Below are 14,832 nucleotides of genomic sequence, written 5' to 3'. Positions count from 1 at the left end.
GGCTGCAAATTGATAAATCAATGGCCGAGTAACTACCATGAGTCACATTGAAATGAGTGGCGGCCCCAGTATTTAAGAGGCAGAGGTCGAACTGAGACAGTAAAGTTTCGGCATCTCTGCCTCAGCCAGTAAGCATGGTGCCAACCCACAAGGGGTAATGGGCATTAAAATCTCCCAAAAGTAGGAAAGGTTTAGGGAGTTGATCAATCAGTGAAGCTAATACATTCAGGGGTACTGCACCATCTGGAGGAAGCTATACATTGCAGACAGTTATTTCCTGTGTCGTCCTTATTCTGACAGCCACAGCTTCAAGAGGGGTTTGAAGGGGCACAGTGTCGCTACATACTGAGTTTAGGACATAAACACAAACTCCACACGACACTCGATTATAGTCGCTACGGTTCCTGTAATATCCCTCATAGCCACGGAGGGCAGGGGTCCGCATTGCCGGGAACCATGTTTCCTGGAGGGCAATGCAGATAGCAGGTGCAAAGCTTAACAGTTACTGTAGCTCAGCCAGGTGGTGGAAAAAAACTGCCGCAATTCCGGTGGAGGATGACGTCATCATGAGACTGGGAAGGCATGGAACATTCAATGAGGCAGTTTAAGCCTCAAGGTCACCTGCTGCCACCAAATTATCGCCTGACCAGTCTACATCTACTGTGTCTGAGGGTCTGGCGAGATCTAGGTCCTCAGCGGAAGCCAGAATCTCCACCCCATCCTCAGACGCAGAGCTTGTAGGTAGCGGTGTGTGGGTGCCACCGCAATTTCCTTAGTCTTAAGGGTCTTCTTTTTGGATTTCTCTCACTGCTCCTTGGGTTTCCCTGGCTGGGAGGACTTCACTGGCTCAAGTCTCTAGGACTGAGGTTGAGCGTGAAGCCCTACGACCAGCTGCTTTTGAGCTCTTCAGCCACTGGTGGGTGTCATCTTTCCCACTAGTAGAAACCTGAGAAGGGAGTGACCCAAGGGACCCCTTCCTAGCGACAGAAGCTGTAGAAGACTTATGCTTCTCCAGCTTATAAGTGGGGATGGACATCCCCAATGGCTCAGGAGGGGGGGAGGGTTGCTCCCGAAGTAGATGGTGTGGGAGCAACAGGGAGGGAAGTGCCCCCACCACCACCACCACCACCACCACCACCACCATTAAGGGGGCAGGTGTAGTCCTCCAACTCTGAGAGGTGACCTGGGTTGGCAGGGCTGATGGTGCCAGAACTGTTGTAGCAGCGGCATAAGATGATTTCATACGTACAGGATGCAGGCGTTCAAATTTTCTCTTAGCCTCAGTATAGGTGTCAGTCCAGGGTCTTGTACTCCATCATTTTCCTTTCTTTCCGGAAAATCCTGCAGTCTGGCAAGCAAGGTGAATGGTGCTCTCCGCAGTTGACACAGATAGGAGGCAGGGCACATAGAGTATTGGGATGTGATGGGCATCCACAATCTCAACACGTGACACTGGAAGTACAGCGGGAAGACATATGGCCGAACTTCCAGCACTTAAAGCAGCACATCGGGGATACAGGGCTTTACACTGCAGTGGTAGACCATCACCTTGACCTTCTCGGGCAACGTATCACCCTCGAAGGCCAAGATGAAGGCACTGGTGGCAACCTGATTATCCCTCAGACCCCCATGGACACACCAGACAAAATGTACACCTTGCCACTCTAAATTGGTGCGCAGCTCATCGTCAGACTGCAAAAGAAGGTCCCTGTGAAATATGATACCCTGGACCATATTTAAGCTCTGGATATCAGGTGCAAAGAAGTCCATGGTCATCATCGACACAGAAAGCAACACTGCATAGTGCATGGTGGAAAACCAGGAAGGTGTCCTCACCCAAGAGATGGAGAATGCGCAGGACTGAAATGTTACGATGAGGAAGTAGGCTAAAGATCTCAATGCACGATGGACACGGTGCACCATGTAAAGCGCCCTTCCCCAATTGGCTCGCTCTTCGGGAAAATTTTGAAGAATGAAGGTCAAACCTTGCAGGGGATCATCACATAAAGGCCAAAACATGTGAAACTCCTTTTAGTCGCCTCTTACGACAGGCAGGAATACTTCGGGCCTATTCTTACACCCGGACCCTCAGGGGGGTCCACGCATGTCCCTGTGAATTTCACTTGGTTTATGCCATTTGGCTCATGAATACTGAACTATCCTGCGCTGTTCTTCCAAGTTGACGACAGTAACATGTGGGCCATGTTTGTTTTGTAGTTCAGGCTTCTCCTACTAGAGCCACACATGACAACAAAATACCCTCTGTATCACAAACTTCAAACTATATATCATCGTGAAATTTCAACATTCCCGCTGCAATACCAGAGGAGAAAAAAAAAATATTGTTTTACTTTCCAATCCTCCCTTGTAATTGAAAATCATCATTAACTGTGTGTTGAAAAACAACAAATGCATGAGAGTGTTGTGTAGCACGGCTTATTGTGTTGATTATCTTTGGATGTCTGTGTACTCTCCCTTCCCTCCAAGGACAAACATTTGTGCATAAGTTAATTCAAATCCATGATCCATTACAAGTGGTCTCCCTGTGTCAGAGGAATGGACATTCTCCATTACAGATAAAGACTTGGAAGCTATCCTCGAAGGTGACTGACAATTAGAGGAGGACCAAGTAGAATTTGTGGCCGAGTTGTATAACCAGCGATGAAGACCCCACAGTTCACCTACAATGTCATCCAGAATAGATGCTTCTGGTATCCTTGATGCAAAAAATTGTAATAGCTGAAAATAAATTCCCAGTACACTACTAAAATATTTACTTCAAATTACAGTAATAATCTACTGAAACAATCTTTGGGGAGCCCTACACAGTAGTCTTCACTCCAACGGCAACAAATATGCCTATAAAATATGACAATGTTTGGCAAATACTAACAATTTTTCAAGTAGCTGGGCACTTGTTTCCACACGAAATGGATCCTTCGGATCTAATTCTTTTACCTTCCGAGCAAGTTCTCTTATTTCTCTTGAAAGCTTATTGTATCTGAAACAGAAAAAAGAAAAAGTTAAGAAGGTATAAACAAATTCATTTACACAAATAATATCATTTTTGTTCAACACTAATGACTATTATTGACAAAACAGACTAGCCTCAGAGGGATAGCCTATTGAGTTAATACACAAATACTGATACAGCCCATGCAAAATTGAATGACAACAACAACTGGAGTTCCATCCAGGGTACTGCCCAAATTTTTGGTACCTGTAACTTAGGTTAGCGTCATCCTACAGCATCTGCATCATTCAATGCTGAAGTTTACTTTCAGCTGAAAAACACATTTTGTAGATGCATACAGGAAGTAGGTAGTTCCTCTCTGTACCTAGCTCACTCACTGAATTTCACTCCTCTCAATTTTTTTCTACTTAATTTGGTACATAATCCCATTGGTGTATAAGACAGCAGGAAAACTGATGAGGAATTGCTTGCGAGCCTACCAATCTTGCTTGTTCATGAGTGATTCTGAGTGAAACTTACACTGAGATTATTAAAAATTTTAACTGCAACTACATTTATGTCTTAGTTTTCTGAATCTACAAAAGTTAAATTTTACTGTCATGACAAAATTATCAAAATTACAAAATTATTTGAAGTAATACAGTCAAAGTCAGCACTTCACTTCAGTAGATGAGGATGCAGGACAATAAGATTGCACTTTATATTAGAAGAGCAGAACCTTACCTTTCAGACAAACTTCAGGTTTAAAAGAAAGGCAAGATATTAAAAGCATGCAGCTAATTTATGAAAAGTACTATGCACTTAGTGTTCCACCAGTGGGAAAACAACAACAACAACAATAATAATACGGTGAATACAGTGACCTGGGTGTGTGTGTGTGTTTGAGGTTTACGGGCGCTAAACAGCGAGGTCATCAGCGCCCAAACGCATAAAAACAGGAACACATGCAGTGAAGGGACTAAGACGAACAGCGAAAAAGGGGAACAGCGAAAAGACGCAGTTCCAAATCCTCACGTACAGAGGCAAAACAAGAGGAGAAGGAGTGCACTAAAAAAGGAAAGGAAAAACAAGGAAGGGAGGACAGAAACCGAAGGGAAACAAGGAGGTATTCGTGACTGGCGGACCTCTTACCTAAAATCTGGGTGAGCCAGTCATCCAGCAGCGCATTAAAACCCTCTCCCTAAAATCCGTGGCAACAAATTGGACAGGACACAAAACCGTAAAACCTTCACCACAGACGATGCGTCGTCTTTCAAAATAGAGGGCAAATCCGGTGGCAAAGAAACCACCGCCCTCTGGTCAGAGAATAAAAGACAAGCAAGTAAAATGTGGCGGACAGTAATCTGGACGCCACAAGCACTGCAGATTGGGGGATCCTCCCGCCGGAGTAGAAAACCATGTGTGAAGGGACTGTGCCCGATGCGGAGGCGAGTGAGGAGAACCTCATCCCGCCTGCATGACTGGGAGGAAGTACGCCATGGCCGCGTGGTGGCCTTCACCAGACGCAGCTTATTTTCACCGACTGCCAGCCACTCCTCTTCCCACTGACGCATAACGCGAAAACGCAGGAGGGAGGTAACAGCATGGAGGGGGACAGCACATTCAACAACGTCAGGGAGGGAACATGCATCTTTGGCAGCCACATCCGCCAGCTCGTTTCCCCTAATACCCACGTGCCCCGGCACCCAGCAGAAGGAAACCTCCTTCCCCTGCCGCTGCAGGTGGAGTAGGGCATCATGGATGTTCTGGACGACCGTATCCGCTGGGTACAAGTGTTGTACGGTCTGAAGGGCACTCAGGGAGTCAGAACAGATGAGGAACTTACGACTGGGGACACATCTCATCTGCTCCAATGCCCGCATGATCGCAAACAATTCGGCGTCAAAGATAGTAAACGCCACAGGAAGCCGTAACTTGACGAGTCGATCAGGGAAAACAACAGCACAACCAACAGAGTCCCCCTGTTTAGAGCCATCCGTAAATACTGGTACATGGTCGGGATGCTGGATTAAAATATCATAAAATAAGGCGGTAAAAACAAACGCAGGAGTGCAGCTCCTCCGGTACTCCGACAAGTCTAAAAGGACGCTGGGCCTCTGGAGCAACCAGGGAGGCAGGCGAGTAAAACCTTGACGTTGGGGGGCCACACGCTCCACACCAAGGGACTCAAGCAAATGCTTGGCACGAATCCCAAACGGTCTCGTTGCCCTGGGACGACTGGAAAAGAGACGTTCCATAGGCGGTCGGGCAACGGTAGGGTACGCAGGGGAGGTAGGACAGGCAAGGAATTGACACACCCGTCGCACCATGAGGAGTTTCCGCCGGATGGCGAGCGGCGGTTCCCCTGCCTCAGCACACAGGCTGGGGATGGGACTAGTACGGAAGGCACCAGTGGCCAGCCTGATACCCTCATGGTGTACTGCGTCAAGAATCTTCAGATACGAAGGCCTTGCTGACCCATACACGGTGCAACCATAGTCAAGTCGCGATCGGACGAAAGCCCTATAAAACTGCAGCAGACGCGCCCGATCTGCTCCCCAGGACCGATGGCTCAGACACTTCAAAATATTCAGTGCCTTCAGGGCCCGCACCTTGAGGTCTTTAAGGTGAGGCAACCACGACAACTTTGAATCAAAAGTGAGGCCCAGGAACCGCACAGTGTCGCTAAAAGGAAGAATGGTGTCCCTCAGACGCAATTCAGGGGAGGTAAAAGCACGTCGAGAACGATTAAAATGAACACACACACATTTGTCTGCAGAAAAGGTAAAACCCGTCTTCGCAGTCCATGCCTCTAATCGCTGTATCGTAAGCTGCAACTGTCGACTAGCAGTGACAAGACTGGAGGAAGAACAGAAAACAGCAAAATCGTCCACAAACAAGGAGCATTGGGCAGGACTCCGGATAGTGGACGTGATACTGTTAATGGCGACGGCAAAGAGGGTGACACTTAAAACGCTTCCCTGAGGAACACCATTCTCCTGCACATACAAATCAGATAGCACATTACCAACCCTATAGCGAAAGAGGCGGTGGGAAAGAAAGGACCGAATGAAGATGGGGAGACGGCCACGAAAGCCCCACTCATGGAGTTGATTGAGGATATGGCGGCGCCAAGTAGTGTCATACGCCTTATGAATGTCAAAGAATACACCTAGACAATGCTGGTTACGCAGGAAGGCCTGCTGGATGGCCGCCTCAAGCAGGGTCAAGTTGTCTATAGTGGAACGACATCTCCGAAAGCCACACTGAGAGGGGCTAAGGAGCTGCCTGGTCTCGAGCAGCCAAACCAGGCGACGATTGACCATGCGTTCCAACGTCTTCCCGACACAGCTCGTCAAGGCGATACTTCGATAACTACTGGGATGCGTTCGGTCCTTCCCTGGTTTGAGGAGGGGTATCAAAATCACTTCCCTCCACGAGTCAGGGTACGTTCCGGATAACCATATCATATTAAAACAATTCAGGAGAACTTCCTTGGAAGGCAGTAACAAGTGCCGCAGCATGCTATACCGGATTTGATCATGACCAGGCGCAGTATCCTGAGCCACAGACAGCGCCGAATCCAGTTCCCACATGGTGAAGGGGCAGTTGTAGGGTTCAGAATTAGGAGACCGGAAGTCCAAGTGACCCCTCTCGATGGCAGTGCGGTAGCGGCAGAAATCTGGATCACAGTTAATAGTGGCGGTAGATTCCGCAAAAGGCATGGCCAGTGTCTGGGCAATGTCTCTCGGCGCCGTGAGGAGACTTCCCTGATGCAGCAATGCCGTGACAGGTAGCTGGCCGAGTTTCCCGGAAATCCTCCTGATGGCTTCCCATACTTTCGTAGAACTAGTGGAGCGGGAGATGGAGTTCAAGAACGATTGCCATGACCGTCGTTTGCTCTCTTTAATCACGCGTCGCGCTTTAGCCCTTGCCACCCGAAAGGCTGCAAGATCGTCAGCTGTGGGACGGCACTTGAAGCGGCGCAGAGCGGCACGGCGTGCTCGGATGGCTGAGCGGCACTCAGGGGTCCACCAAGGGACAGGACGCCTCTTGGGATGACCAGATGACCGTGGGATTGACAATTCAGCAGCATGGGAGATCACAGCTGTAACATGGTCTACCCATTCGTGGACGCTGTCACGGTGTTCCAAAACGGCCAGGTGGCTAAAAAGTGTCCAGTCAGCCCTGCAGAGGTGCCACCGGGGCGGTACCGGAAATGCCATAGCCTCTTCCAGGAGGCGAATCCAAAGGGGGAAGTGGTCACTAGAATGGAGGTCAGCATCAACCTCCCATAGAGCAGAATCCGCTAGTGCTGGAGAGCAAAAGGAAAGGTCAATAGCTGACGACGACCCAGAAGCAGTACAGAAATGAGTGGGGGCACCAGAGTTGAGGATGCACAGTTCTTCAGACACCATGAGGCGTTCCAGAATGCGACCCCTGGGGCAAGTAGTCGAAGAGCCCCATAAGACATTATAAGCATTGAAGTCCCCCAGAAGAAGAAATGGGCGGGGAAGTTGGCCAATAAGGTCTGAGAGAGCCTCAGAGTCTATCGCATCCTGAGGAGGTAAGTAAAGTGAACAGACTGTGAGCCTCCGACCCACAAGAAGGTCAACTGCAACTGCTTGCAAGTCTGTAACGAGAGGGAGCTCCGATGAGGGGTGCATGTCACGGACAAAAACCGCAACACCACCCTTTGCCCTTTCCCCCGTCAGATCATCTTTCCGATAGACGGTATAGCCCCGTAAAGAAGGAGCATCAGTGGCCCGAAAATGTGTCTCTTGGAGACATAAGCACAAAGGGAGAACATTGCTTAAGTAATGCATGTTATTAGCTGCTAGTCTTGGCAGAGTTGCTCCTGTAACTCTGTTCACGATAAATGTTGGAATGTACTGTGGTAACTCAACATTTGTTGCTAACCACTCAGCAGTTTGTTCTGCAGTCCAGTTATGAACTTCAGAGCGAATCCAGGCTTCCCATAATTCCTTCACGGAGATATGCTTGTCATTATTGCGATGGAATGCTTGTTGCCTCCGTTCATGACCCTCTGCATAGTTCAATTCTTCTCTCAAAAACTCATCTGATTCAGAGAGATCTACATTCCCATTTGCATCATCATCCAACTGCCTATGCAAAGAACGTATGGCCTCTAGACCCACACGATCCTCCGAGGCCTGAGTCAGACAAGCAGCATCATCATCACTGCAGCTTTCACCAATAGCTGCTTCCAGTCCAGCTGTGTATGAGTCTGAATCACTGAAGACAGAATGGGAACTAGATCTGCTTAACAAGTTTCCAGAGGAATGCGAAGATTTGAAGGTTCTTTCCTGTCGTACATCTTCATGTGATTTACGTTCACTGTTTTCTCCATAACAGAAGGGCACAAGGAGGAGGCACAGAACTGACACAGTTTTGGAAACGGCTATGTGCATTGTATCAGTTGAAACACACTTTTATTGATTCAAATTAATGCAAAACCGAGTAGTACTTCACCTCGCCCACTCATTCCTCTTGCACTAAAATCTCACAGTATACTCTACGGCACACGCACAGCAAAATACTTATTACAAACAAATACTGCTACACACAGCTACACACTTCAAGGTTCCAGTGACCTGGGGCCACTTCATGTAACGAAATATATTTATTATAACACACTGATACAAAATCATTGTAATTCATTATCTACCACAATGGTGATAGAAAACAGACTGAGTCAAAGATAATATCACTGAGCTTCACAGCAGTTTAGGCAGACATTCAATAGTCAAACTGCTGTCGGTAGGTGCCACAGAGCAATGTGGAGCACGGGGAAAAAAATAAAGGCATTGGCTGCCGGTCGGCTTCGGGCAAGGTGGTGTGCAAGATTGAGTGACCAGTGATGTTGTGGCAAGCCAGTGACAGAGACATGACTGGATCATTTCTTGAGGCCAGAAACGGTGTGAAGCCATGGATTCCGGAGACCATGTCCTTAGCCAGTGAGGTGAATGCAGAGGTAAGCCCGTTCGAGAGAGGAGGAATCATTGGGTCCCGTGCTGTAGAGGTAGGGTGCGCGATGATCAGGACAGTGATTGAGAGGTGACTGTTGCTGTCCACAGAAGCCATAGTGTTGCCCTTGTCAGCATCATGCAGAAGCTGGGAGGAGTGGAGAAGAGTGAAGCGGGCTGTAGCTTAATTGTCTAGCATACATGGGGGAGCATGGAATACAGAGAGGGTGCTGTCTTTGAGTTTACGAGAGAGAGAGAGAGAGAGAGAGAGAGAGAGAGAGAGAGAGAGAGAGAGAGAAATCCTTGATGCAAAAATGCAGATATGGCAACCATGAAGATGACGACTGTGGGAGAAGAGTAAGGTGATGACGGTGTAGAGGTCACACAGGAAGGGGGCATGTCATCCAGCAGGGAGTCATCACCCAGAGCACTGGCTTTGGCAGATACACAGGGAGAGGTGCACTCGGAAGACAACTGGTCAGGGTATACAGAGGAAGACATGTCCGTGGATGACATCTCAGAATCAGATATCGACAGATAGTCCTCATCAATGGTCCAAGTGGGTTTAACTCGGTTAAGCGACAGTCTGTTATTACCCATTGAGGCAAATGTCTTAAGTGTTATTCGTGCACTGAAGCACTCTTTGGTAGCTGATGTAAGGAGGTTGCACTACTGCCCGGACTGTATCATCTCAGAGCATAATGAACTTGCAGTTTTGTAGATCTTTGTGTAATAACCTTCATAGTATGGTGTGAGCATGCGAAGGCAGAGTGCAGATGTCAGCAAAGTGCAAGCGTGGACACACTTGACTAAGGCAGGGAGCTCAGCAGGTGAGGCGAGGACAAAGTCTTCAACAAACTCGGTAGGGGGTATCACAGGCTAGCCATATACATCTCGGTTAGGGATGAGTTTCTTCATCTTTAAAGGCTTTACAGATACAGTAACACCCACAGAAGGGGCTCTGAGCTGGAGCCAGAGTGACACACGAGGGCCGCTTTAAGTGTGCAGCGCCAATGCTTGACCAGTCCATTTCTCTGGGTGTGGCAAGCAGTGGTGTAGAATTTGTTAACATTGCACAGAGCACATAATCTGGTAAAGAGGATTGACTTTGATTGTCTCCATTGACCAGTGGTGATAAAAGAGGGACAACAAAGCAGTGGAGCCAGGAAGTGACAAAGACTCACGTGGCTGAATCAGCAGATATATCTGAGTGGGGAACAGCCTCCACCCATAAGCTGGCACGATTGATGACTGATAGTATGTACCTAAAACATTCTGGAGGGGAGAGAAGACCCACAAGATCCAGGTGTACTTGACAGAGATGCCCTTTCATATTTTGAATTGTCCTTGAGAATGACGACCAACCTCGCTATGCTGGCAAAGTAATTCCAGGCATGTTTCGCCTCTGACGGACAGTGGGATAGGTGCTCAATGATGAGAGACTTCGCAGTGATATATTTACGTGGGTTCAGAAGTAACTCACTACTACGGTCTGTATGATCGAGGAGATGGCTGATAAAGACAAACAAAACAAGTGTTGTCAGTGATTATTACCCGAATGTCCAAGATGTTGTCCACCAAGGTAAACCACGATTTGGGTTCTATTTCTGCAGCCGGGAAAGTTTGGGGTATCTGCCTGCAGCAACTTGCTGCAGTGGGACAGGATAGGGCGTGGACTGATGAGCAGATGGCAAGGAGGTAGATAGTTGAGGAGGGAAGCCGTTGGCAGCGGAACTATGATGTAGAGCAGTGGACGAGATAGGCAGACGGTGCAGCGCATTGCACACGGCCTGCATGAGGAGGGCAGTTGGCCACTGTCTGCACATCGCACACAATGCGGCTGGATGTTTTTATTTTACTTTTTTATTTTTTTTGGGTGCAGAAACAACTGAGGTTATAAATGCCCATGTCATTATCACAGAACATTCACAAGTAAAATAAGTTAAAAGTGATTACATGTGAAGCCCAATTGACAGAAGGAAAGAGAGCTAAAAACAAGAACTTCCCCTCAGAGAAAGGTCCACAAAATACACAGTATAGACAGCAGAGATCCTGAATCATTGATTAAATATCCTTTGCCATATTGGTACGATGGACAGAAAGTAAAACTTGGTCAACAGCCCACACATCGTTTGCTAAAATAGCTGATGACTCAGATGGTAAATATACACTGAAATATAAGCGGTTAAGAAAAGGGCATTCAACCAGGAAAAGGAGAATGTCAATGATTGATGACAATGAGCACAAAGTGGTGAGTGATCACCACTTAACAAATGGTGATGGCTAAAAAGACACTGCCCAATTCACAACCTAGCTAAAATGATCAGCTCATTACAAGGGGTGGCGAGAGGAGGTCGGACAAATTCACTGGGATAAGTTTAATTCCCTGGAGATTGTTCCCGTAAAGAGAAGCCCAGTGGTGATGCCAAAGTAAAACCATCAGCCGACAGATGGCAACATGGAGATCATCCAAAGGAATGGAAGAGTTACAAGGCCAAGGCAGGAGGACTGCAGCCTTGGCAGCGGCAGCACCATCAGCAGCCTTATTTCCCGTCAGACCGACATGACTGGGAACCAAGATGATGATCATAGTGGTTCCCTCAACAACAAGCAAGTGGAATCTTTCTTGGATCTGTAGCACTAAGGGATGAACTGTGTACATCATACAGAGGCTCTGAAGAGCCCAGAGACAATCAGAGCATGTGTGACAATTAAAAAGCCCATGTTGCTGGATGAACTGGGTGGCCTAATAAGGGGGCAAAGCGTTCTGCTGTGAGAAAAGAGTAGTGTTCTGGAAGCCAATACAGAAAATGGCCATTGTCAAAGATGAAGGCCACACTCAACACCATAGTCAGTCTTAAAGTCATCAGGATACATGAAAGTGCCATTGCTAAGTTGTGTGCGATGGTTGAGTAACTTACAACGAAAGATGAAATATGGAGTAGTGTCCTTGAGAAGTGAACAAAGTCCAAGACGAACATGGGCCACTGCACAAAGTCAAGGTGCTGAAGGGTTCACACCCATCAGGAATGTGGCAGGTAGCATGAAGTTAAGCTGCAAGAGCAGTAACTGAAAGCGAACTCTGGGAGGTAACAGAGAAGAAGGGCACACGCATACTGGTCGTCAAAGGAATCATCAAAAAAGAGGGCATAAGATGGGTGGCACAGCATGGCAGACAAACAGCATGCATACCCACTCAGGGAAGCACCACACCGGCAAGACTGCGATAGTTCAGTAGCTTCTGCAAAGAGGCTTTCCACCGGGCTAATGTAAAAGACGCCTGTAGCCAAAATGGAGAAGGGTGGTCTGATCCACTCCCCAAGAAGTACTGCTTAGGACACATACAATACTGAGGAACCTGGTGCGGCATGCAGCTAGGCAAGACAGGTGGGAGGACCAAGAAAGTTTCCTATCAAGCCTGAGACCCAGGAATTTCATACTTTCAGCGAACAGGAGAACAACAGGCCCTACACATGTAAAGGCAGCGGAAGAAACCCCTTGTGCCACCAGAAATTCATATAAACAGTTTTGTCAGTGAATAGGCCTTTGTTGACGCCCCATGATTAAGGACAATCAAAGACATCACTGGAGACACTGCTCAAGGAGACAAGTTTATGGAGAACTGCAATAGGTCACAATGTTGTTGACGAAAAGGGAGCCGGAGATGCCTAGTTTGGAGACACTGTGCAATAGGGTTAATGGTTATAGCAAATATTATGACACTCAGGACAAAGCCTTGGGGCACTCCGTTCTCCTGGATGAAAGTGTCCAACAAGGCAAAACCCATACATATCTTGAAAACTCTGTCTTTTAAAAATTTGTGAAGGAAATGGGGCAGGCGGCCTCCGAAGCCACACATTTATGTAACATGGAGGATACCAGTCCTGCAGCAGGTGTCTTAGGCTTCCTCAAAAAAACACACATCCACAGAAAACCATTCATGACACGGGTTGACAAAGTGACAAGACAGTCAGCTGCAGAACAGTTTGCAGTGGTTAGCAGATTGTGAGAATGACCCACCATACCTGCCGGCCATAGATCATACATTTCATCACCAGGATTGTGAAGTCCAGTGCAGTGTTGGCTCAGGTGCCTTTTAACTTAGGGGAGTCATACAGGAATTTTATGAAAGAGGAATAGGTGGTGACTGTGGGTGGAGCTAGGAATAGTCTCAATAGGGACAGGGAGTATGATGTGGGCGGTGATCTGGAAGAGATACCTCCTCAAACTGGTGGCACAAATGTGCATTTTGTGCAACTGTTTCAGCATATGATCAGCCTCATCTTAACGCTGCTGTTAGGCATGTTAACATAGGGTTTGATAAGGCACTGATTGTGGAGGGCATGGCTCACATTGCAGTGGTGCCAGCTGAGTCTATCAATAGACTGGGTTTCACTAGACATGGCTTGCACCTCAATAAGTATGGGAAGGGGGGAATGGAAAAACCTAACCTATAGGTGACAGTGTAATGGGTGGTGGTGGTGGTGGTGGTCTCAGGAAAATTCCTGTAGTAGTTAGCGTTAGAGCTGCAACTTTTTTAGATGGAAGTCAGCTGACAGGTATCACTGCTTTATGGAAGTCTCTCTAACAGAGGAGCCACCTTCAAAGAAGGTAAATTATCCAAGTAGTGAAGGAATTAGCATATGCTATCAAAATATAAGAGATATTAAAGATAAAGTTTGTGAACTGCTTATAGACATTAATGCTAACATTACTGTTATATCAGAGCACCACTTAAATAATGTGACAATTCAGAGACTTGCTTTACCGGGATAAAAATTAGGCGGCTGTTATTCAAGGAGTTTTTTGCAGAATGGGTGATTAGCCAAGTACGTAAAATACAGTATTCCATTTGAGTCCATAGATTTATCTACACACTACACTGAACAAGTATTTGTATGCTGTGCTGGGGCAGTTACGGAAACTGTATTTCTAATAGTTGTTGTTTATAGGTCACCTAATTCTGACTTCAAAACCTTACTGCTGAAGCTAGAGGGTTCTTAGTTCACTTTTTAGGAAGCACCAAAAATTAGTTTTATGTGGTGATTTCAATATTAATTTTGTATGTGATTTTGAAAGAAAAAGGATGTTGGAAGATCTCCTAAATTCACATGATCTGACGCAGAATGTATTTTTTTCCAACCAGGGTGCACAGGAACTGTAGCACAATTATAGACAAGATTTTTATTCATTCTTCATTACTAGGTGGCCATTATATTAGTAGAAGGGTGAATGGCTTTTTGTACTCAAACAATTGTTATATAATTATAAACTATGTAGACAAGCTATTCCAGTGGCAATAGAGAATTCTTTAATGCTCGTTAATGGAACAAGACCAGCAGGATGTTCATAGTGCTGATAACATCGGTGACAAATATAATGCTTTCCTTAATATATTTCCCAAGCTCTATGAAAGCTGCTTTCCACTAAAATGTTCAAAACAGGGTACTAGCAGTTAAAGGCAGTCAGGGTGGCTGACTAGTGGGATAGGATATTATGTACAAGAAAGTGGGGATTATTTCGAAATGCTAGAAGTAGTCAACTGAGCTTGTTACAAACAGTACTGTAAGGTGCTTAAAAAAGTTATTAAGAAGGCATAGAGTGTGTGGTACACAAATATAAAAGCAAATTCACAGGATAAAATTAAAGCCATATGGACAGTCTTGAAGGAAGTGTCTGATCAGCAGCACAAGATTGAGGATATTAAGTCAATAGATAATAAAAATGTTTCTGTTACTGATAAGTGATAAGTCAGATATAAACTATGTGATCAAAAGTAACGGGACACCCCCAGAAACATACATCTTTCATATTAGGTGCAGTGTGCTGCCCCCTACTGCCAGGTACTCCATATCAGCAACCTCAGTAGTCATTAGACACCATAAGAGAGCA

The 14,832-nt window shown here is 46.6% G+C and overlaps 1 protein-coding gene across 1 annotated transcript in view; it reads right to left on the bottom strand.

Moving 5' to 3' along the window:
- LOC126457631 (U3 small nucleolar ribonucleoprotein protein IMP3) overlaps nt 1-14,832 on the bottom strand; it is an 85,620-nt gene that overhangs the window by 51,891 nt on the left and 18,897 nt on the right. The window contains exon 2 of the mRNA XM_050094101.1: nt 2,894-3,001. Coding sequence (XP_049950058.1) covers nt 2,894-3,001 — 108 coding nt within the window. The remainder of the gene's footprint in view (nt 1-2,893; nt 3,002-14,832) is intronic.

Source organism: Schistocerca serialis, chromosome 2 (genome assembly GCF_023864345.2).
Source record: "Schistocerca serialis cubense isolate TAMUIC-IGC-003099 chromosome 2, iqSchSeri2.2, whole genome shotgun sequence".
Lineage (NCBI taxonomy): Eukaryota > Metazoa > Arthropoda > Insecta > Orthoptera > Acrididae > Schistocerca > Schistocerca serialis.
Note: the sequence above shows the minus strand (reverse complement) of the source record. Positions and strands in the feature narration are given on the sequence as shown.